The following is a 21,058-nucleotide window of genomic DNA, read 5'->3' on the forward strand; positions in this document are numbered from 1 at the left end:
TTGTCCTACGTGACCCTTCTGGTTTGTGCGAGCATTCATTCACTGTGAAATAGTCATACATTGGCTTTGGGGTTCAGCTCCGTGTGAGTTGGATGATCACAAAACAACCCTCCTGGGCTGATGAACAGCAGGACACGGAACAAATTGAATACCCGGATCAGGAAGCTTGAGGGCAGATCCTTCAGGTGCCCATTCACCAGTGTGGATCTGTGTCTTAGGAACTTCTCTACACTTCTCTGTGTAAACACACAAGCATGAAAGCTCTGAATAAGAGCGTGGGAGTGATGGATCCCAGTTCCACAGTGGTGGTCTGATGCAGCAATGCAGTCAGGTTGCGGGGCGGGGGGTGATGCAGGGCATAGAGGGCTTCAAAGGTGCTCTTGGAGTCCTCTTCCCCAGGCGGGTGGGGGCTCCACAGGCGCTCACTCTGTGGCGGCTCTTCCAGCTGTTTGTGTGATCGTGTGTGTCAGTCCAGTGCAGTTGCTGAGTCGCATCCAGCTCCCTGCAATCCCATGGACTGCAGCACGCCAGGCCTCCCTGTCCATCACCAGCTCCTGGAGCTTGCTTAAACTCATGTCCGTTGAGTCAGTGATGCCATCCAGGCATCTCATCCTCTGTCATCCCCGTCTTCTGCCTTCAGTCTTTCCCAGCATCAGGGAAATGAGTCAGTTCTTCACACCAGGTGGCCAAGGTATTGGAGCTTCAGCTTCAGCATCAGTCCTTCCAGTGAATATTCAGGACTGATTTCCTTTAGGATTGACTGGTTTGATCTCCTTGCAGTCCAAGGGACTCTCAAGAGTCTTCTCTAGCACCCCAGTTCAAAAGCATCAATTCTTTGGTGCTCAGCTTTGTTTATAGTCCAACTCTCACATCCATACATGACTACTGGAAAAACCATAGCTTTGACTAGATGGACCTTTATTGGCAAAGTAATGTCTCTGCTTTTTAATATGCTGTCTAGGTAGGTCATAGCTTTTCTTCCAAGGAAAGAGTGTCTTTTAATTTCATGGCTATGGTCACCATCTGCAGTGATTTTGGAGCCCAAGAAAATAAAATCTGTCACTGTTTCCATTGCTTCCCTACCTATTTGCCATGAAGTGATGGGACCACTGGAGAAGGGAATGGCAAACCACTTCAGTATTCTTGCCTTGAGAACCCCATGAACAGTACGAAAAGGCAAAGAGGTAGGACACTGAAAGATGAACTCTCCAGGTCGGTAGGTGCCAATATGCTACTGGAGATCAGTGGAGAACTAACTCCAGGAAGAATGAAGAGACAGAGCCAAAGCAAAAACAACACTCAGTTGTGGATGTGACTGGTGATGGAAGTAAAGTCTGATGCTGTAAAGAGCAATATTGCATAGGAACCTGGAATGTTAAGTCCATGAATTGAGGCAAATTGGAAGTGGTCAGACAGGAGATAGCAAGAGTGAACATCGACATTTTAGGAATCAGCAAACTAAAAGGGACTGGAATTCGTGAATTTAACTCAGATCACCATTACATCTACTATTGTGAGCAGGAATGCCTTAGAAGAAATGGAGTAGCCATCATAGTCAAATGCAGTTCTTGGATGTGATCTCAAAAATGACAGAGTGATCTCTGTTCATTTCCAAGGCAAACCATTCAGTGTCACAGTAATCCAAATCTATGCCCCAATCAGTAATGCTGAAAAAGTTGAATAGTTCTATGAAGACCTACAAGGCCTTCTAGAACTAATACCCCCAAAAGATGTCCTTTTCATTATAGGGGACTGGAATGCAAAAGTAGGAAGTCAAGAAATACCTGGAGTAACAGGCAAAGTTGGCCGTGGAGTACAGAATGAAGCAGGGCAAAGGCTCATAGAGTTTTGCCAAGAGAATGCACTGGTCATAGCAAACACCCTCTTCCAACAACACAAGAGAAGACTACACATGGACATCACCAGATGGTCAATACCAAAATCAGATTGATTATGTTCTTTGCAGCTGAAGATGGAGAAGCTCTATACAGTCAGCGAAAACAAGACCGGGAGCTGACTATGGCTCAGATCATGAACTTCTTGTTGCCAAATTCAGACTTAAATTGAAGAAAGTAGGGAAAACCACTAGACCATTCAGGTATGACCTAAATCAAATCCCTTTAATTTTACAGTGGAATTGAGAAATAGATTCAAGGGATTAGATCTGATAGAGTGCCTGAAGAACTATGGACGGAGGTTTGTGACATTGTTCAGGAGGCAGGAATCAAGACCATCCCCAATAAAAAGAAATGCAAAAAGGCAAAATGGTTGTCTGAGGAGGCCTTACAAATAGCTATAAAAAGAAGAGAAGTGAAAGGCAAAGGAGAAAAAAAAAAGATACACCCATTTGAATGCAGAGTTCCAAAGAATAGCAAAGAGAGATAAGAAAGCCTTCCTCAGTAATCAGTGCAAAGAAATAGAGGAAAACAATAGAATGGGAAAGACTAGAGGCCTCTTCAAGAAAATTAGAGATAGCAAAGGAAAATTTCATGCAAAAATGGGCACAAGAAAGGACAGAAATGGTATGGACCTAACAGAAGCAGAAGATATTAAAAAGAGGTGGCAAGAATACACAGAAGAACTATATAAAAAAGATCTTCATGACCCAGATAATCACAATGATATGATCACTCACCTAGAGCCAGACATCCTGGAATGCAAAGTCAAGTGGGCCTTAGGAAGCATCACTGCAAACAAAGCTAGTGGAGGTGGTGGAATTCCAGTTGAGCTATTTCAAATCCTAAAAGATGATGCTGTGAAAGTGTTGCACTCAACATGCTAGCAAATTTGGAAAACTCAGCAGTGGCCACAGGTCTGGAAAAGGTCAGTTTTCATTCCAATTCCAAAGAAAGGCAATGCCAAAGAATACTCAAAACTACCTCACAATTGCACTCACATGCTTGCAAAGTAATGCTCAAAATTCTCCAAGCCAGGCTTCAACAGTACATGAACCATGAACTTCCAGATGTTCAAGCTGGATTTAGCAAAGGCCGAAGAACCAGGGATCAAATTGCCAACATCTGCTGGATCATCAAAAAACCAGGAGAGTCCCAGAGAAACATCTACTTCTGCTTTATTAAGTATGCCAAAGCCTTTGACTGTGTGGATCACAGCAAACTGTGGAAAATTCTTAAAGAGTGGGGAATACCAGACCACCTGACCTGCCTCTTGAGAAATCTGTATGCAAGTCAGGAAGCAACAGTTAGAACCGGACATGAAACAACAGACTGGTTCCAAATCGGGGAAGGAGTATGTCAAGGCTGTATATTGTCACCCTGCTTATTTAACTTATATGCAGAGTACATCATGAGAAACACTGGGCTGGATAAAGCACAAGCTGGAATCAAGATTGCCGGGAGAAATATCAATAACTTCAGATATGCAGATGACATCACCCTTATGGCAGAAAGTGAACAAAAACTAAAGAGTCTATTGAAAGTGAAAGAGGAGAGTGAACAAGTTGACTTAAAACTCAACATTCAGAAAATTAAGCGAATGGCATCTGGTCCCATCACTTCATGGCAAATAGATGGGGAAACAGTGACAGACTTCATTTTGGGGGGCTCCAGAATCACTGCAGATGGTGACTACAGCCATGAAAATAAAAGATGCTTGCCCCTTGGAGGAAAAGCTGTGACCAACCTGGACAGCATGTTAAAAAGCAGAGACATTACTTTGCCAACAAATGTCCATCTAGTCAAGGCTATGGTTTTTCCAGTAGTCATGTATGGATGTGAGAGTTGGACTAGAAAGAAAGCTGAGTGCTGAAGAATTGATGCTTTTGAACTGTGGTGTTGGAGAAGACTTGAGAGTCCCTTGGACTGCAAGTAGATTCAACTAGTCCATTCTTAAGGAAACCAGTCCTGAATATTCACTGGAAGGATTGACGCTGAAGCTGAAACTCCGATATCTTGGTCACCTGATGTGAAGAATTGACTAATCAGAAATGACCCTGATTCTGGGAAAGATTTAAGGCAGGAGAAGGGGACGACAGAGGATGAGATGGTTGGATGCCATCAGTGACTCAGCAGACATGAGTCTGAGTAGACTCCAGGAGTTGGTGATGGACAGGGAGGCCTGGCGTGCTGAGGTTCCTGGGGTTGCAAAGAGTTGGACATGACTGAGCGACAACTGAACTGAACTGGACTGATGGGATCAAATGCCATGATCTTAGTTTTTTGAATGTTGAGTTTTAAGCCAGCCTTTTTATTCTCCTTTTTCACTTTCATCAAGAGGCTCTTTAGTTCCTCTTCGCTTTCTGCCATAAGGGTGGTGTCATGTATATGTCAGTATATTGTCTTGTATTTATGATCGTATTTCACTGTTTTAGAAAATGAAAAATAACCATGCCACGAGACACTTGATGTGCAGCTGACTGCACCCTGAAGGCAGCAACCTTGCCTGCCCACCCCTCTCCTGAGCATGTCAGAGCTAACCTCGTCCTTCCTGGACCATGAGACCCCCTGAAAGCAGCACCTTTGTGTCCCCACAACGAGCACAGTGAGGCCATCAGTAAACATTTAACTGCTTAAACCTAGTTCATCTCATTTTAAACTAGCAATTCTTTTATATAGGCTACTTGATATTATTAAAGTCTATCTCATTTGTAGACTTGTATGAAACAGTACTAGATTGATATCTTAATGCTCTTAGTGTGGTAAAAATCCCATTATTAAATAATGTGGTAAATGAAGGATTGATTTTATGAAGTAAATGTATTGCTAAAAATTATGATATTAACAGTGCATTTGAACCTTAAGTGTTTGGGTATCTTAAAAGAGGTTTTGTATATCCATGCAGTCGTGAAAAATAATCTTTAAGTATATTATCTCTCTAAATAAAGTAGAATTGTTGGCAGTGTGTTTGTTTTTAAAGAGGGACTCACAGTAAATACTTTTTTAAATTGGTTTTTGTTTTAATTTGTCCTCTTGGCCGTGCTGGGGTTTTCACTGTTCTGTGCAGGCTTCCCTAGTCGCGGTGAGCCAGAGCTGCTCTTCGTTGCAGGCTGTGAGCTTCTCACTGCGGTGGCTGCTCCTGTGGCGGAGCACAGCTCAGCAGTCGCGGCCCGCGGGCTCAGCAGCCGCGGCTCGCAGGCTCTAGAGCGCAGGCTCAGCAGCCGCGGCCCACAAGCTTAGTTGCTCTGTGGCATGTGGAATTTTCCCAGACCCCAGTGTCCCCTGCCTTGGCAAGCAGATTCCTATCCTCTGCGCCACCAGAGAAGTCTGTTAATGTCTTTGAACTGTGTGTCACTTGGCGGTAATCTGACTTCTTCCCCGCCACGGGGATGGGCGGTGTATCGAGGCCACCGAAGCCACCACCGTGCTCATTCCATGGCACACCTCCTCCTGGCTGCTCCCAGGCTGTCCCTCCTTCAAGGTCACAGCCTGCATTGTGGTCTGACAGTTCTTCCTGCCTTCTCCAGCTGCATCCCTTTCTCCCTCAGAGATTTTTTTTCCCGCAGTAAGTGCCTTGAATGTCTGATTTCATCCTCAGGGCCTGCTCCCTGCGCACACAGACTAATGCAGTGGTATCGTTCCGTCTCCCAAGACTTCTGCAGCCGATTTGTTCTGCCAAATACTGTGAGAAGAGTGTTGAAATCTCCAAACTTACAGTGTGCATGGTTTATTTCTCCACTCTTCATTTCAACTTGTCTGTGCCTTTAAATCTAAAGTGCATTCCATATTGGTAGCATAAATTTGGGTCTTTTAATTAATCCAATTTAACAGTCGCTGCCTTCTAATAGGCATATTTAGGCCACTTGTCTTTACCGTCCTGACTGCAGTGCTTTGAGTCAGGGTTTCTCAACCTGACATTATGGCGCTTTGGCCTAGGGGTGTGGTCCTGTGTGTTGTAGAGTGTTTAGCAACATCCCTGGTGTTAAACCACATTTTGTCATGATATCCTTTTTAAAAATCTCGCTGTATTTTAGTGGTGTTTTAGTTGAGATTTTTTTGTGTCTGTATTCACGGAAGGATATTGGTCTGTAGCTTTCTTATGATGTCTTTATCTGGCCTTTCTCATTATGCATCTGACTATTTGGTATTTTCATTCTACATTTAGCTACTCAAGTTGGGCATTATTATTATTATTATTATATTTTATAATCACTGTTTAGATTTCCTCACAGTTTTACCCGCGTCTTCACTTGCCATCCTTGTTACATTTCAGTTTCCTTTGCCACCGTTTTCCTTCTTGCTGGTGTGCGTCCTGTGGTAGTTCTTGTCCTGCAGTCGGTGGTACTTCAAAGCACAAAATCACGCGCTCTGGACACTCTGTCTGTCTGTCTGCCTGCCTTTGTTTGCTTGTTGCCATGCTACGTGGCTGGCAAGGATCTTAGTTCTTTGACCAGGAATTGAACCCAGGCCACGGTAAAAGTGCTGAGTCCTAACCACTGGACCGCCGGAGAATTCCTGTGTCTCCGTCTTTGAATTGTTTAGAAAGACATACTGTTCAAGGCTATCAGTTCTGTCTTTTACCACTTTGAGGATGATACTCTACGGTCTCCAGGACTCCTTTGTTGAGACATCTTTTATTAATAATTATTCATATTTAGTTATTGCCTCTTTTCTCTGACATATGAATATCTCCTCATTGCTTTTGAGGTTTTATTGTTTGAAAGATATGTGTGTGTGCATTTGAATCTTGTTCAAGGCTTGTGCTCCTGAGGATACAGGCCTTTCCCTAGTTTTGGATAGCTGTTAGCCTCATCTCTGAAGACACTGCCCTCTCTTATCCTATTTTGCTTTCTTCTGGGATCCCAACTAGATGTAGGTTGGACTTTTGTATTCGATCCTCTGTGACTCTCAGCTTCTCTTTCTTAATTTATATCTTTGCTGCACAGATCTGTCATCTAATTCAGTGATTTTTCTTTCAGCTGTGAACAATCTGCTTTTTAATCCACCACTGAGATTTTAAATTCTTTTGATTCTTTTTCATATATATTTAATTATTTCTGACAGTGGTTTGCTCTTATGTTTCAATTTCCTTTATAGTCCTTGAAAATTTTAAAGCCTTTTTTGTTATTGAAGTATAGTTGATTTATCGTGTTTCATGTGTATAGCAAAGTGATTCAGTTACATACTCTTTCTCAGATTCTTTTTCACTGTAGGTTATTACAAGGTATTGAATATAGTTCCCTGTGCTATACAGTACGTCTTTAGTTTTTATTTTATATGTAGTAGCTTATATCTGCTAATCCCGAATTTCCAATTTATCCTTCCCCTTAAGCATATTTCCATCACGGTTCTGGCTCTTCTTAGTCTACATGAAACTGCTTGAGTTGGGGTGAGGGGCTGCCCAGTTCTGTTAGTGTTTTTTCGGTTGAGTCCTCTTCATGGGCCTGTTTCCCTGTGGTCACCTCTAACTGTGAACTGTGTGGCTGATCCCGGCACGTGTGAATCCTGAGGGGCCTGGGCCAAGACTGAGCCCCAGAGGTGGGGTTTATGGTCACTCTGCCAGGCCCCTTGAAGTGTTACCGACAAGGAAGCGTGTCAGCTAAGCTGCCTGCACGGAGCTGCTTTTGAGTGGGGAGGGAGAGTACCTTCAAACCCCTGTGCTGGATGGGGCAGGTTTTTGATTACAGATCCTTAGGAACTGTTGTTTTTATTCCCTCCACTCAGTGCCTGAGATACAAGACTGAGTTCCTTGTCGGTCCCGTTTGCTAGCAAATTGATTTTTCCCTGGTTTACACTTTCACTGAGCGTTAGGTCTTCACGGGTTCTGGCTTTATGGGGAGGTCAGGTCCAGCTCCCCACCTCGTCTGGCCCAAAGCCTTGTCCTCACTGCCCCTGCTCACCTGAGAAAATCCCGGGTCTGGATGTTGGTCGGTCACTGGGCAGCCTGTGGCTTCAGGGCTGGCTTCTGTCTGGTTTGACAGGACTCTCTTGGGTTTCAGCTCTCGTAGATTTTCTTTACTTTATAGAGGTCAGCTGAGCGTTTAATAAGTGCTTTGTGTATCTTGTTCAGCATTTCTGGGTGTTTGGAGGGCGTTGTTTTTCAGAACAGCCAGAGTGTTACCCTGTCAGAAGCTGAGACTTCATATTTTGTTTCTGTCTGAAGTATAGTTGGGTGTCATAGTCTGATTCTTTGAATGTTTTGGTTCTTACATCAAGAATGATGACATTTGTTAGTAATAATATTAAAGAATGTTAAGTCAAGCTTAGTACATTGGTTTATTAAAAGCATGTTTACGGGCGTTGCAGTTTCCAGCCCATCTGTGCAATGATTTTTATTTTGAAGCCATTCATTCAGAAAAATTACACAGCTGTTTTGATTTTGTGCTACGACATGGCAAGATCTCCAATAAGCGACTTTGATTCCTGATGGAGTAGCAGTTTTTGTAATTACAAATTCCCAGGAAAAATATTCTTTTTTATTTTTGCCATGCCATGCAGCATGCAAGATCTTAGTTCCTCAAACAAGGATCAGACCTGCATGCCCTGCAGTGGAATTGCAGAGTCTTAACCACCGGACCACCAGGGAGGCCCCGCTGGCCTGTCAGACGATACACACCTAAGGCGTGTTGTGCGCCTTTCTCGCCTGCGAGCGGAGGTGGAGCTGTCCCTCACAGTCCCTGCCCTCCCCTCACCATCCTGCTCCTCCTTGGCCGACCCCGCCTCCCATGTCCACGCCGCGGGTCTGCTGGAGCCCTGAGGCAGAGCAGGGCCTGGCTCTGCAGTCACACTCAGGCAGAGTCCTGACTCGGTTCTCCCGGGCTCTGTGGCCTGAGACCAGTCTCACAGCCCTGGTGTCACGAGGATAGCTCCAGCTCCTACGCTCTCGGTGGCCTGAGGATCCCAGGAGGTAACGCCTGTGCAGTGTCAGCCAGGCGGCCTGGCGCAGGACGTGTGCTGCTGAGAGGCCTGTGCCCTGTCCCTCGCTGCCATCGGCATCCTCACTGGGCCTCCCACTCGTCTTTCCTCCCCAGGGTTCTCTGCCCTGGCGCCTGTGGAGTTGGCCAGTTCTCTTGACTGGGTGCGAACTCACGCCACCTGAATAAGCGTAGAAAGCTCCTGGCCAGTCTTCCTGTCTGGGCCCATGCCCTCCTCCTTCCAGCCTGTTCCAGAGGGTGTCCCAGTAAGACTTCAGACTGGTACACCTGCAAAAGCAGGCGTCTTCAAGAGTCCGCTTTTCCTTCCTGTCGCTTAAGATCTAGCTCCCTTACCCCATGTCATGCTCTGGTACCAGACATATTTATAGCCTGAACAGGGCCTGAAAGAGTGCTCCCGTGTGACCACCTCTGCTCGCTGGGGCGGCTCTCTGTGTGCACATCTCGATGCTGTGGCTCCGCTTTGAGAAGCCAGGCCCTCGCCCTGCTGTGTGTTAACCCAGCAGCTGACTCAGGATCCTGAATGCGCGGGGTGCGCTCGGGTTTGACAGATTGATTACCATGTAAATTACTGCATCAGGGTTCAAAACAGCTTATTGAAGATCTTGCCATATGTCTTGGCAAGGTGGAAATGGTTGTGTAATTTTTTTGAATGAGTGGTTTCAAAATAAAAAATGATTATTCAGGTGCACTGGAAGCCTAAAGGTCTGTATTCAATGCTTGACATGTGCTTTTTACTAAACCAATATATCAAGCCTGCGTTAATGTTATTTAATATGATTATTGATCTAAGAATCAAAACAGGAATAAGTTTATGAAGCACTTGTTGATCCTCCAGCACAGCTGTGTGGCAGGTACACACCATGGGTGACAGTTGGTGGGGGACTTGTCCATGTTGAGAGAGAAGGAAGCAGAGCTTGGGAGTGGGACAGCTCTCCTGATTCCAGACTCCGGTTTGGGGGGGAACAATCTCTCTTGTCCAAGCTCCTTAGAATTCCCTTGAGAAGAGCTCAGTGGTTCACACTTTGTCATTTCAAAAATAAAAAACCTGGAAAGAAAAAGAGATATAATTATCTTTCTGAACTATATACATTTTCAATCAGAAATATGTATCGGCTGCTGTGTGGTGAGGTTTTCCATTTCACTTGTAGGTGCTGTTTCACAGTTTGAAATCTGGCCCAGTGACAGGCCCATTTGATTTTAGATGTTTGCTCTTTCAGGGGAAAACAGAGTCCATCACGGTGGTGAAGCTGCTGAGCTGCTTCGATGACCTGGTGGCTGCAGGCACAGCCTCTGGGAGGGTTGCAGTTTTTCAGCTTGTATCCTCATTGCCAGGGAGAAATAAACAGGTAAGTGCCAACCATTTTAGCATTTCTTAATTTCATGGCAAATTCCTCTCATCCTTTAAAATAAGAAGTCCTCATCTGCTGAGAAAATATTTGTTCAAAAAAGCCTAACTCTGTGCTCTTCATAGTCAGATAACATTTTTGTTGCTGGTAGGACACTTGGTAAAAAGCACATATGGGTAATTTAAATTGCTCAATAGTCTCTGGCTCCTCTCCGTCAGTTTTCAAGGTAAATAGACAGATGGGCCCTTGTGCAGGGTTTTGCCTGGAAAGCAGCTTGGGAACACCAGTTACTCCACAAAACAGGAGGGACTGCATACCACCTCGTCCACACAGCTCCATCTCACAGTGTCTCTCCTTTTCTTTTTCTTGTGTGTATTTTTATCGTTTATTCACAGCTTCGGAGGTTTGACGTCACTGGCATTCACAAAAATAGCATAACAGCTCTGGCTTGGAGCCCCAATGGGATGAAACTGTTCTCCGGAGATGATAAAGGGAAAATCGTCTATTCTTCTCTGGATCTAGATCAGGTAAAATCATTTTCAGAAGTATTATTGGTCAGATAATTGGAGAAATTATAGCTGGTTAATTTGTATTCTTGATCCTTGTCCCATTTTTTCTGTCTGCGCCAATCAGCTGGTGAGATCTCAGTTCCCCAACCAGGGATTGAACCCAGGTCTTGTGAGTGAAAGCCTGGAATGCTAACCTCTAGGCCCCCAGAAAACTCCCTGTTGTCTCTTTCTATTCTCAGCTGTTGTTCGTAACATTTTCTTTCAAGCGCTTTCCTGATGCTTTATAAGCTTCTACTTCTTTGTGTTAAGAATTGGCCTTTGTTTCTACTCGAACATACACTTTTCTCATTCTCCTGTTGTCTTTGGCTACCACTTAGAAAAGAAGCCACTACCAAGCCTTATTCCTTGGCAGTTTGTAGAGGAGGACATGGAACATTTCAAAGTCACGACAGGTGTCAACTGAAAAATAAAAAGCACAACCTAAAAGTTGAGAATTTTTTTTCGGTGGACTTACTGAGGACTTAAGCCTGGGAGACAGTCTCAGATAACTCTGAGGGATCCTTCCAAAGAGGTGGGGGAGGAACCAGGATCTACAGGAGCTTTGAAAAAACAAACCTGCTTGTTAAACATCAAGAAGTGTGCTAATTAAAGAAGAAAAAAAATCTCTCAAGTTAACGAATTTAGCACTTTTCTATGCGGGAAGATGCGAGAGTCTGGGCTCCCTGAGATCACATTCCTTTGATGTGCACCTTCACACTGGGGCCAGTTCGCATCCTGAACCCCTCAGCCACACGTTGGGGGCGGCCTGCAGTGGCTGTTGGCTTGATGCAGGGTGGCCTGTGTACTCCACCCTGAGCTCCCTGAGGGTGCGCCCTGGGGTTGGGGAGAGGACAGCCCTGTGGCTGATGGCTGCCACCTCCCTTGAATACTGACGCGGCAGGCAATAGTCTTGGTTCACTCTGTGGACAGTGGTTGGAGTGGATGGTGAGCTCACCCCAGCCGAGCTTTGGCTGTGGGAGAGTGGTGGAGGAGGAGGTTTGGCGGCAGCAGGGAGCCAGCTCCACCCCTGTATTTGCTCTTTAAGCCTTTGGACAGAGCCCTAAGCCTCACATTCTGATCTTTAGTCAGTAGATAAGAACCCCCGGCTCCCAGGGGTCCAGGCACCAGGTGACGCCCAGCAGAGCTCAACTTCAGGCCGAGGGTCTGCTTCTGTTGTGTGGGTGGCTTTAAGCCTGCCTGTGCTTTGTTTTGTCAGACGTCTGCCCGGTTGGAATTCTCTCCTTGGTGGTATGGTCCTTTCATCTTCTTCTTTGTTTTGTAGCCATTATTCCAAGTGCGTCCAGAAATTCAGCGATTACTAGCTGGGTAACTCTGAGTCCCTCTGATCCGAGACTGACCTGTCACAAATATTCTGTTGCAGTAGTTCTCAAACTTTTTGGTCCCAGGACCCCTTTACACTATACCTCTTAAAAAGAGGTATCCAGAGAGGTTCTGTTTGTATGGGTTAAGTTTTTTTATATTTTTGTGAAAATAAATAGTACTGAGAATTCCCTGGTGATCCAGTGGTTAGGACTCCGAGCTCTCAATACGGAGGGCCGGATTCAGTCCCTGGTTGGAAAATCCCACAAATTGCAAGGCGAGGCCAAAAACAAAACATGGAACATGGGACTTGCCTGGTGGTCCAGTGGTTAAGACTCCTCGCTTCCAGGCTGGATGCCTGGGTTTGATCCCTGGTTGGGAAACAGGGATCCCACATACCTTGCAGTGTGACAGAAAAAAACAAAACAAAAAACTACTCCTGCTTTCAAGAGTAGCATTGCTTCACATTTTGGCAAATCTCTTTATATTTGCCTTAATGGAAGACAGCCGGATTCTGCATTCAGTCTGTACATTGTTTCGGTTGGGGTGTATCCAGAAGATTGGGCCTCACACAGATATGTGGTGGGAAATAGGAGTGTTTTAATAGCCCTTCCAGAGAACTGTGTTACGTTCTTCTTTAATCACATCCCCAAATTAGTTTCTTTAAAGGTTGGTTACAGTATGGAATCTGAAAGCATGTGGATGAGTTTTTGCTGCTCTGTTACAATGAGATCCATTGGTCTGTCTTGCACTTTGAAGGACTCCTTGACTCATTTTGTTTGATTTTGTAATTCTGTAATTTTTTGTGTTGGTCACTTGGAAAATATTGATGTACCAAGTGATGCAGATCTTCCAATTGTGATACATTTAATTATATAATATAAAGCAAAAATTCCAGAATCACTGCAGATGGTGACTGCAGCCATGCAATTAAAAGACGCTTACTTCTTGGAAGGAAAGTTATGACCAACCTAGCCAGCATATGAAAAAGCAGAGACATTACTTTGTCAACAAATGTCCATCTAGTCAAGGCTATGGTTTTTCCAGTGGTCATGTATGGAGGTGAGAGTTGGACTATAAAGAAAGCTAAGCACTGAAGAATTGATGCTTTTGAACTGTGGTGTTGGAGAAGACTCTTGAGAGTCCCTTGGACTGCAAGGAGATCCAACCAGTCCATCCTCAAGGAGCTCAGTCCTGAGTATTCATTGGAAGGACTGATGTTGAAGCTGAAACTCCAATACTTTGGCCACCTGATGTGAAGAGCTGACTCATGTGAAAAGACCCTGATGCTGGGAAAGATTGAGGGCGGGAAGAGAAGGGGACAACAGAGGATGAGATGGTTGGATGGCATCACCGACTCAATGGACATGGGTTTGGGTGAACTCCGGGAGTTGGTGATGGACAGGGAGGCCTGGCGTGCTGCGATTCATGGGGTCGCAAAGAGTCGGACACAACTAAGCAACTGAACTGAAAGCAAAAACAACACCATTGTTAATATTTCCATCATTCTGATGAGAAAGGTCTTAAGCCGTTGGGAATATTAGGTTCACAAGAGTGGATACAGGTTTTCAGATTCTGATCTTCATTTGTGAAGATCAAGTCTTATTATCAGCAAAAAATAATAATTATTTTCCTTGAAATGACACTCATTTTCCTTGAAGTGACAGATATGCTTTATTCCTTCTGAGAAAATGCCTGACAAATACCCAAGTTTGAATACTAGTATTTCAAATAAAAACATATTTTTTGGGGAAAAAAAGTTAAGCTCCTCGTACAGTCGTCCAAGTGCTCCTCCTCAAAAGAACCACAGGACTTCAGCCTCACCTGGGGAGCTGTGTGCAGGCCTGGGTTCATCACAGAATACAAAGACAGGTGTCCCCTAGGTCAAGAGTTGTTGGGATTGTTATTTTCCTGCATCAAAGACCTTCTGAAGGGAAATGCACGTTTTTGCTGCACATGCCCAGTGGCTGGGGGCACCGTGACAGCTCCTGGAGTTTGGTGCCCTTCTCGCCTTGGGGTCCCCCCCACCCCAGTCTTTCAGGAGCTCTACCCACCAGCAGTGTGAACCACTGCTCCATGAAGAAGGCAGAGAAAACCTCATAATGAAAATGACTTTGACCTCGAGAGGTCCTAGGGGACCCTCAGGGACTGTGGGCCAGACTTTGAGAACTGCTGCTCTCCAGGAAAACATTTTGTTGAGATTTTCAGGGATCCCGTGTTTGTGCCTTCCTGCTGTCACTCCGACAGCGTGGGTTGCGTCATGGGAACATTGCTCATGCACGTCAGGAAACGAAAAAGTCACGCGGAGAGCACTCTCCTTGTGTACTGCTGGCCCTGCTCACGGCACCGATTGTCTCGCTGTGTCTCACTGTGAGCACTGTTCCCTGAACCCGTGGTAGGCAAGGTGCAGGCGAAGAGGCTGGAAGAAAATGTGAGGAGCCGTAGGAACTGCAGACACGTTTATTCTCTCCTAGCTGGCACAGCAGACGTAACGTAACCGCACACAATCCTTCAGGGCTTTTCCAGGTGAAGCTTGTTTATGCTCAACCAGAGCAGAAGCGGCCTGTGGCCAGGCGAGCGCCTCGTGACGCACACACACTGCCTCAAGCAGCCTCGGCTGTTACACAGCTGCACGGCCACTGGTTCCAGAACGTGGAGCGAGAGCGCCTCCCCGGTGCCGTCTTGTTAGTTTCCCCGCACCTTGGCATCCTGGTCGTTTGTTCCCAGCTCTATTGAGGTTCTGATCCATTTTTAAAGACACAGGTGTTTCATGAAATTTGCGGGGAAGATGTATGGGTTTGCACAGTGAGAGTCGCTCAGTCCTGTCTGAGTCTTTGCGACTCCGTGGACTGTACAGTCCATGGAATTCTCCAGGCCAGAATACTGGAGTGGGTAGCCTTTCCCTTCTCTAGGGGATCTTCCCAACTCAGGGAGCGAACCCAGGTCTCCTGAACTGCAGGTGGATTCTTTACCAGCTGAGCCACCAGGGAAGCCCTTTGCACAGTACAATACAATGAATTTAATTCCATTACGAGCTAAGTCGAAAGTTGAAAAACTGCAGTTTGTGTAAGTAAAGGTGGGAGGGAACTCTGGCTTTGTGTCCATGATAGTGGAGGGGAATTTCCCCGTCTCAGTCATGCTAGTGGTTACACACTGGTATGCATTTGTTGAAATTGATAGAATCATACATCTGAAAAGGGTGACTTTTACTGTGTGTGAATCTTACCAGCAGATCTGATGGCTGCTCCCTTTACCACAAAAGTCTACGACGTTGCATCAGTATTTCCTGCACTGTTAAAGAAACAGGCTTCAGGAGAAGAGGGACTTACAGGCACAGATACTTGGCCCAAAGACACACCATTTGTGTCAGCGATCAAGTGCCTCGCAAAGCTTGACTTGGCTCTTTAACATACTGAATACCATTTTCATTTCTTTCTAACCTGTCTCTTCTGACCCTTTCCGTAGGCCAGGATATAATGTCCCCAGAATTACTTTGAACCCTTTGTGGAGGAGGTTGTGATATGAACTGTGAAAGTTGTCACAATAATTTTTTAGGAAGTCCCATTGTGTTCTGTTGGAATAAATAATACACCTGGTGCAACATATTTCTGCTTAGATCTTTATGGAGTCTTCCTTCTCTGAACCATGTTTCAGGGAAAGAGCAAATTAGCCAGGATGGCGGTGGTCATGGCCTCCCGCTCTCACCCCATGAGTTGTAAATTCATGGTTTTGTAACAGCTGAGATCGTTTGTAGCACTGTGCATGCCCAGTGACCTGTATAAGCCCCATCTGAGCCCCTCAAGGAGCGGCGAGTGGAGGCGTGTTGGGTTGCGTCGTAGTCGTTGCTGTTGCGTCAGCCGGTAGAGGGTGAGGCGTGTCTGCCTTGCTGCTGTGAACGCAGGATGTCACGGTTCCTGTAGCTCCTCACGTCTTCCGGCTTCCCCGCTCGTGCCTTGCCTACCCTGGGTTCAGTGAACAGGGAGGGACAGGGTGACACGTGCTGAAAGCCTTTTTAAAAATCATACTGAAGTTTTAAGCGTTTCTTGGTGACCTTACTGTGGCCTGACCTAGATGGTAACCCTGACAATTTTCTCACCAGTGAGGGCTTCTCTGGGTGGTATCACCGCAGTGGGTTGGCACTGAATGCGGTGAGGATGAGAGCCTTCATTTAAGGTAGACATTGGCCAGAATGCAGACGCAGGAGGGCGGTGGGCCAGTCCTGGGAGCTGGGGGCCCCCTGGAGCCTGCCCTGCGGGCCTCACGCGCCTCTCTCCGCAGGGCGTCTGCCACTCGCACCTGGTGCTGGAGGAGCCGGCCTCCATCGTGCAGCTGGACTACAGCCAGAAGGTGCTGCTGGTCTCCACGCTGCAGAGGAGCCTGCTGTTCTACACCGAGGAGCGCTCTGTCCAGCAGGTCGGGACACAGCCGAGGAAGAGGTGAGCTGCGCGGGGTCACGGCGCGAGGGACGGGGCTCCACGTGGGTCCCCAGCCCCCTGCCGCCTCATGCCGGCATTTGCTCCTCGCAGGCTGCCTCCTGCACAGCTCGGCTCAGAGGTCAGGGTCGGGTGGGCGTTCCCACCTCACTCCCTCCTTGAACCATGCCACTGTGGATGCAGGTGACCTCAGCGCTGCTGGCTGTGTCTTCGGCTGTGGAGCCTAGTGAGGGTGCGGCCAGGACGTGGGCTGTAACCCAGGGTGGGGTGTCCTGAAGAAGGGGGCCAGGCCTGGAAGGGGTCAGAGCTCCTGGCTGCGAGACGACCCCTTCTGTGACCTGCTGCTGGTGGAAGAACAGCTGCAGCAGGGTCGGTCTAGCCCCATCGCCGGCGGCTGGAGTTGGAGGAGTGCCAGGGGAAGGGGCACCACTGTCTGCAGAGGCCAGGGGTGGGGGGATGGCAGGGGGGCATGGGAGCTGGGAGGGGGTGGGGTGGAGGGTGGGGAGCAGACGGCCAAGAAGCCTGGGGGTGGACGAGTGTGCGGCTGGTGGTGCCAGCCTCTGGTCCTCTCAACGTCTGTTATGCTGTGTCCCGGGCTTTGCAGGAACACAGTGCAAGTTTATTCCTTTCTCTGTTGGCAGAACAGCCCATGGCTGTTCACACAGTCACATCTCCCCTTCGGCTTCGCCTTTCCATGTTGAACGCCCCCTTAATTCCATCGACAGTTGGTCGTCTTATAACGATCGTGTCCCTTTTGGCTCCTGGGAAGCCCAGCAGGACCCGCCACTCGGGCTTGGTGGTCCTGCAGACTTGTCCAGGCTCCCCCTCTGCCGGGACCCCGCTCTCCCCCTCACGTCTTGTCCTGGCCTGTCTGTCGGTGTCTCGCTGTGTTGTGTCTTTTTGGAAGGAAGGTGGCATGCAGAGAGAGACACACAAAAACCAGTTCCCTCCACGTGAATCGTGTACCCAGCAGTCTTTGCCTTCACACCTGGCCTTCTCAGCTCCGGCGTGAAGCCTCAGCACCTCTTCTGACCCTCTCCTGGTGGGTCTCTGTGGCCGGGTCTTTGTGCACACTTGCCAGTCACCATCTCAGGGTGCTGAGTCCCCTTTCTGTTAGGGAGCCGTGTTAGAGAAATAAGGGACAATAGAGTGAACAGAAACACTTCCAGCCTGTGTCCTGACAGCTCGTCTCTGTTGTGTGCTGTGTTAGATCGTGGTTAGAAAAGGACCCCAGTGACAGCTGCCTCCCGGAGCTGCAGCTTCGGTCACCAGGTGTCCCACTGGCCGGCACCCTGTGCTCAGCGGGGAGCCAGGCTCTGCCCTCGGAAATGCTGGTCTCAGTGTGGGCAGTGCTCCGAGGCAGCATCCGGGTGAAGGGTCGGGTGGAGGCAGGCAGTCAGCAGAGGCCTCTGTGGAAGAGATCCTGGGCTGAACCCTCCAGTGTGCGAAGAGCCTTCTGGTCTCAGGAGCAGCAAGTGCTGAGGCCGTGTTGGGCCCAGGCCTGGAATGTTCAAGGAGCTAGAGGGGGACTGGGGCAGCTGTGGAGGGTGGGTGGGTGCTGGGAAGGAAGACCTGAGCCAGTCCTTGCCCTGAGTTACTCCAGGCCAGACGGGAAGCCATTGGGGGCTTTAGGCAGGAGGAGGGCGGCCTGAGCACGCCTGGTTCTGCACAGCAAGGAGGCAGCTGCGGGAGTCTGGAGGGTGGCGTGGAATCCACCTGGAGGGGGAGGGAAGGGTGATTTGGGGATGAATTCGATACAGGGGGCAAGGGGAGAACAAAGTAAGGAAGGATTTCTGTGCCCTTGGCTAAACCAACCGGATGGAGGGAGAAGCCCTTTAACTCGGACAGGAAGCCCTGGGTTAAGGTCTGGACGTCTGGATTCTCTCTCGGGCATGTTGTGTTCAAGATGCCTGTTAGGTGGCTAAGCCAGAATCCCCATCGGGAGTAACGTGCGCAGGTTGGCAGCTCAGGAGAGGGGGCTGGGCCAGACATGAAGATGAGGTCGTCAGATGCAGGTGCCACTGAACCCTCTGGCCTGGATGAGGTCATCTTGGGGGCGTGTTTCCCATTCAACCATGGAGGATCCTTCCTGGGTGTCTCCTCTGCCCAGTGCCCTTTGCAATCTGGGGAAGACGCTGTGAGCGAGGGGGACAAGAGCGCTGGTCTTCAGGAGCTCACGTTCCTGTGGGGGAGACCAACCTTAAATAAGCATGTTCTAGAGTGTTCAGCGGTAATAATATAATAATAGATGGGTGGAGCTGTGAGGATGGCTGTCTGGTGTGTTTTGCCTAGGCAGACGTGTCCCCACCCTTCTGTGCGGTGGGGTCTGAGCCAATTCCTGGGAGAGGGCCGGGGGAGCCGTGAGGACCCCTCAGAGGAGCACAGGCCAGGTGTGGGGGCGCAGAGGAGGGGCTGGGAGCCCATCCTGTAGGCTTCACGGCCCCACTCGGGGCTGTGTTACTTCAGCGCCGTGAGAGTCACGAGCTGGCATTGACTCTGGAGGGGGGCGAAGGCGGCCACCACGGAGGCTACCAGGGTCCCGGGTGACCGAGGTGAGAGTCGGGCTCACACTATGGCAGGGTGGCAGGGATGCTTTGAAGGCAGAGCTGATGGGTTGGCTGGCTCTGGGGTGTGGGAGGAGGAGAGCCATTGGAGGCGGTAGTCTGGGCAGTGGGTAGAGCATTGCTGCTGGCAGGGCGTGGTCTTCCTCCAGGGCCAGGCTGGGGTGGCAGGTGGGGGCGACGTGCGCTCCGGGCCGCGGGTGGCCACAGCAGTGCCCTCGAGGGCCTCTGGACGGTGTTTAAAGCTCTGGGACCTAGGAGCTCTCTGATGAGTGAGTGTCACTGGCAAAGGGAGGCCTTGTGTGCCAACGCACTCCGTCTTTACCTGTCAGAAAGAGCTGTGTTGCAGCTGCTGACTGGCCCTGAGCGATGCACCCAGCTGGGCCTTTGGCTCTGGCAGCGTGGTGGCCAGGTATACCTCCTTGTGGGGACTTCCCTGGGGGCCTAGGACTCCACTCTGCCACTGCAAGGGGTATGGGTTCAATCCCTGGCCAGAGAACTGAGATTCCACATGCCGTGCGGCCTGGCCAAAAAAAAACACCTGTGGGGTGCAGGCTATGGGGCTGGGGAAGCTTAGGGAGGAGGGGTGGGCCACATGCTGGGTGGGTGTGGGGGTGTGGGAGTCTGGGTGTGTGGGGGTGTGTGGTGGTGTAGGTGTCTAGGGGTGTGGGGTTATGGGAGTCTGGGGGTGTGGGTGTCTGGGGGTGTGGGTGTCTAGGGGTGTGGGGGTGTGGGAGTCTGGCGGTGTGAATGTCTGGGCATGTGGGCCCACACGCGGGGTGGCCGGGTGATGGTGCATGTCATGGCCCTGAGCCCAGGAGGGCTGGCTTGGCCCAAAGCGGGCGGAGGCTGTCCTGTCAGCGGGGCAGCTGGGCCTGGGGACAGCTGCAGGGACTGGTGGGTGATCAGCCTGTGAACCCCCTCAGATAGAACAGAACAGTGCGTGTGTATCTCCCAGGTGATCGCAGCACCCAGCCGTCCGCTTTTCCTCCGTGTCCGGCGGCAGGCCGTCCGGGTCAGCAGCACCTGCGGGGCCGGGGTGGGTGTGGAGCCTGGGCCCCTGCCCAGCCATGTGGGTTCTGGGGCAGCGTCACTATCATGCCCTCTGGTGCCTTTGGGCTTCCGGCTATTGAGCCTGCCATCCAGGCTGTGGCTTGTCTCGTTTCCGGCTCTCTGTCTTGCTCAGCGTTATTGTACATAAATTAGAAAATCTGATTTATGGTTAGAATTTGATAACTAGAAACACTACTTTCAACATTGGTGTGTCTCATAAAGGAAATAAAGACATTTTTTAAAGTCATGGTTGATATTTCTAGAAAACAGCCCCACCAAAGTTGAGAAACTCGGTTGATTTGTGATTTTAGAATCCTGTAGAGCTTGGACCTTAAAAGTTAGAGTTTTTGTGTCTGATTCAGAATGACTTCAGCCGGCGCTAGGGAGTCACCCTGCGTGTGGGTGGCGGATGAGTCGGGGTGGAGGGCCGTTTGCCCTGAGCGGTATGTAGCCAGTTACCCCTGGCTCGGCCACCTTCTCCCAGCCTGCTGCCAACATGGTTCAGCAGCTCCTTGGAGCAGGGCCCCCGCCCGCCCTGCTCAGCTGGTCCTTCCCCAAAGGGTCATGGTCTGCTCAGTGTCCAAGGTCTAGCCTTCCTCGGCCCAGGCACAGTGTGTCCCCTCTGTCTAGCGGCTGCGAGCAGCTCTCGGCGCTGCGGGGGTGGCGTGTTTCTGACACGCGTCTGTCTACCGTGTGTTACTCGCGGGGCCGAGACCCTCCTCCTGTCTCTTTGCTGTTGCCTGCACCACAGCTCCTCGCGTGGTGCGGGAGCTCACTGAATGTTGACTAAGATGGAGGCTTTAGTCACCCCACCTGAAGTGACAGATTTTTAAGAGAACTTATTAGTAGAAGGAAAATACTTTGGTTTAAAAATTGGATCACAAAATAGAAATTGACAGGAAAGGCAGGAAGAAGAGGTTATGGGCTGTCCTACTGGAACTCTTGTGGGCGTCTCTATTGAGAACCT

At 48.9% G+C, this 21,058-nt stretch overlaps 1 protein-coding gene across 6 annotated transcripts in view; it reads left to right on the forward strand.

The window, feature by feature from the left end:
• Positions 1–21,058, forward strand: part of TECPR2 (tectonin beta-propeller repeat containing 2) — a 100,643-nt gene that overhangs the window by 21,808 nt on the left and 57,777 nt on the right. For all 6 annotated transcript variants that reach the window (XM_069559545.1, XM_069559547.1, XM_069559549.1 and 3 more), the window contains exons 3-5: positions 10,048–10,176; positions 10,572–10,703; positions 16,323–16,480. In XM_069559545.1, the coding sequence (XP_069415646.1) occupies positions 10,048–10,176; positions 10,572–10,703; positions 16,323–16,480 (419 nt within the window). The remainder of the gene's footprint in view (positions 1–10,047; positions 10,177–10,571; positions 10,704–16,322; positions 16,481–21,058) is intronic.

The sequence above is a fragment of the Ovis canadensis genome, chromosome 18 (assembly GCF_042477335.2).
Source record: "Ovis canadensis isolate MfBH-ARS-UI-01 breed Bighorn chromosome 18, ARS-UI_OviCan_v2, whole genome shotgun sequence".
In the NCBI taxonomy this organism is placed as follows: domain Eukaryota; kingdom Metazoa; phylum Chordata; class Mammalia; order Artiodactyla; family Bovidae; genus Ovis; species Ovis canadensis.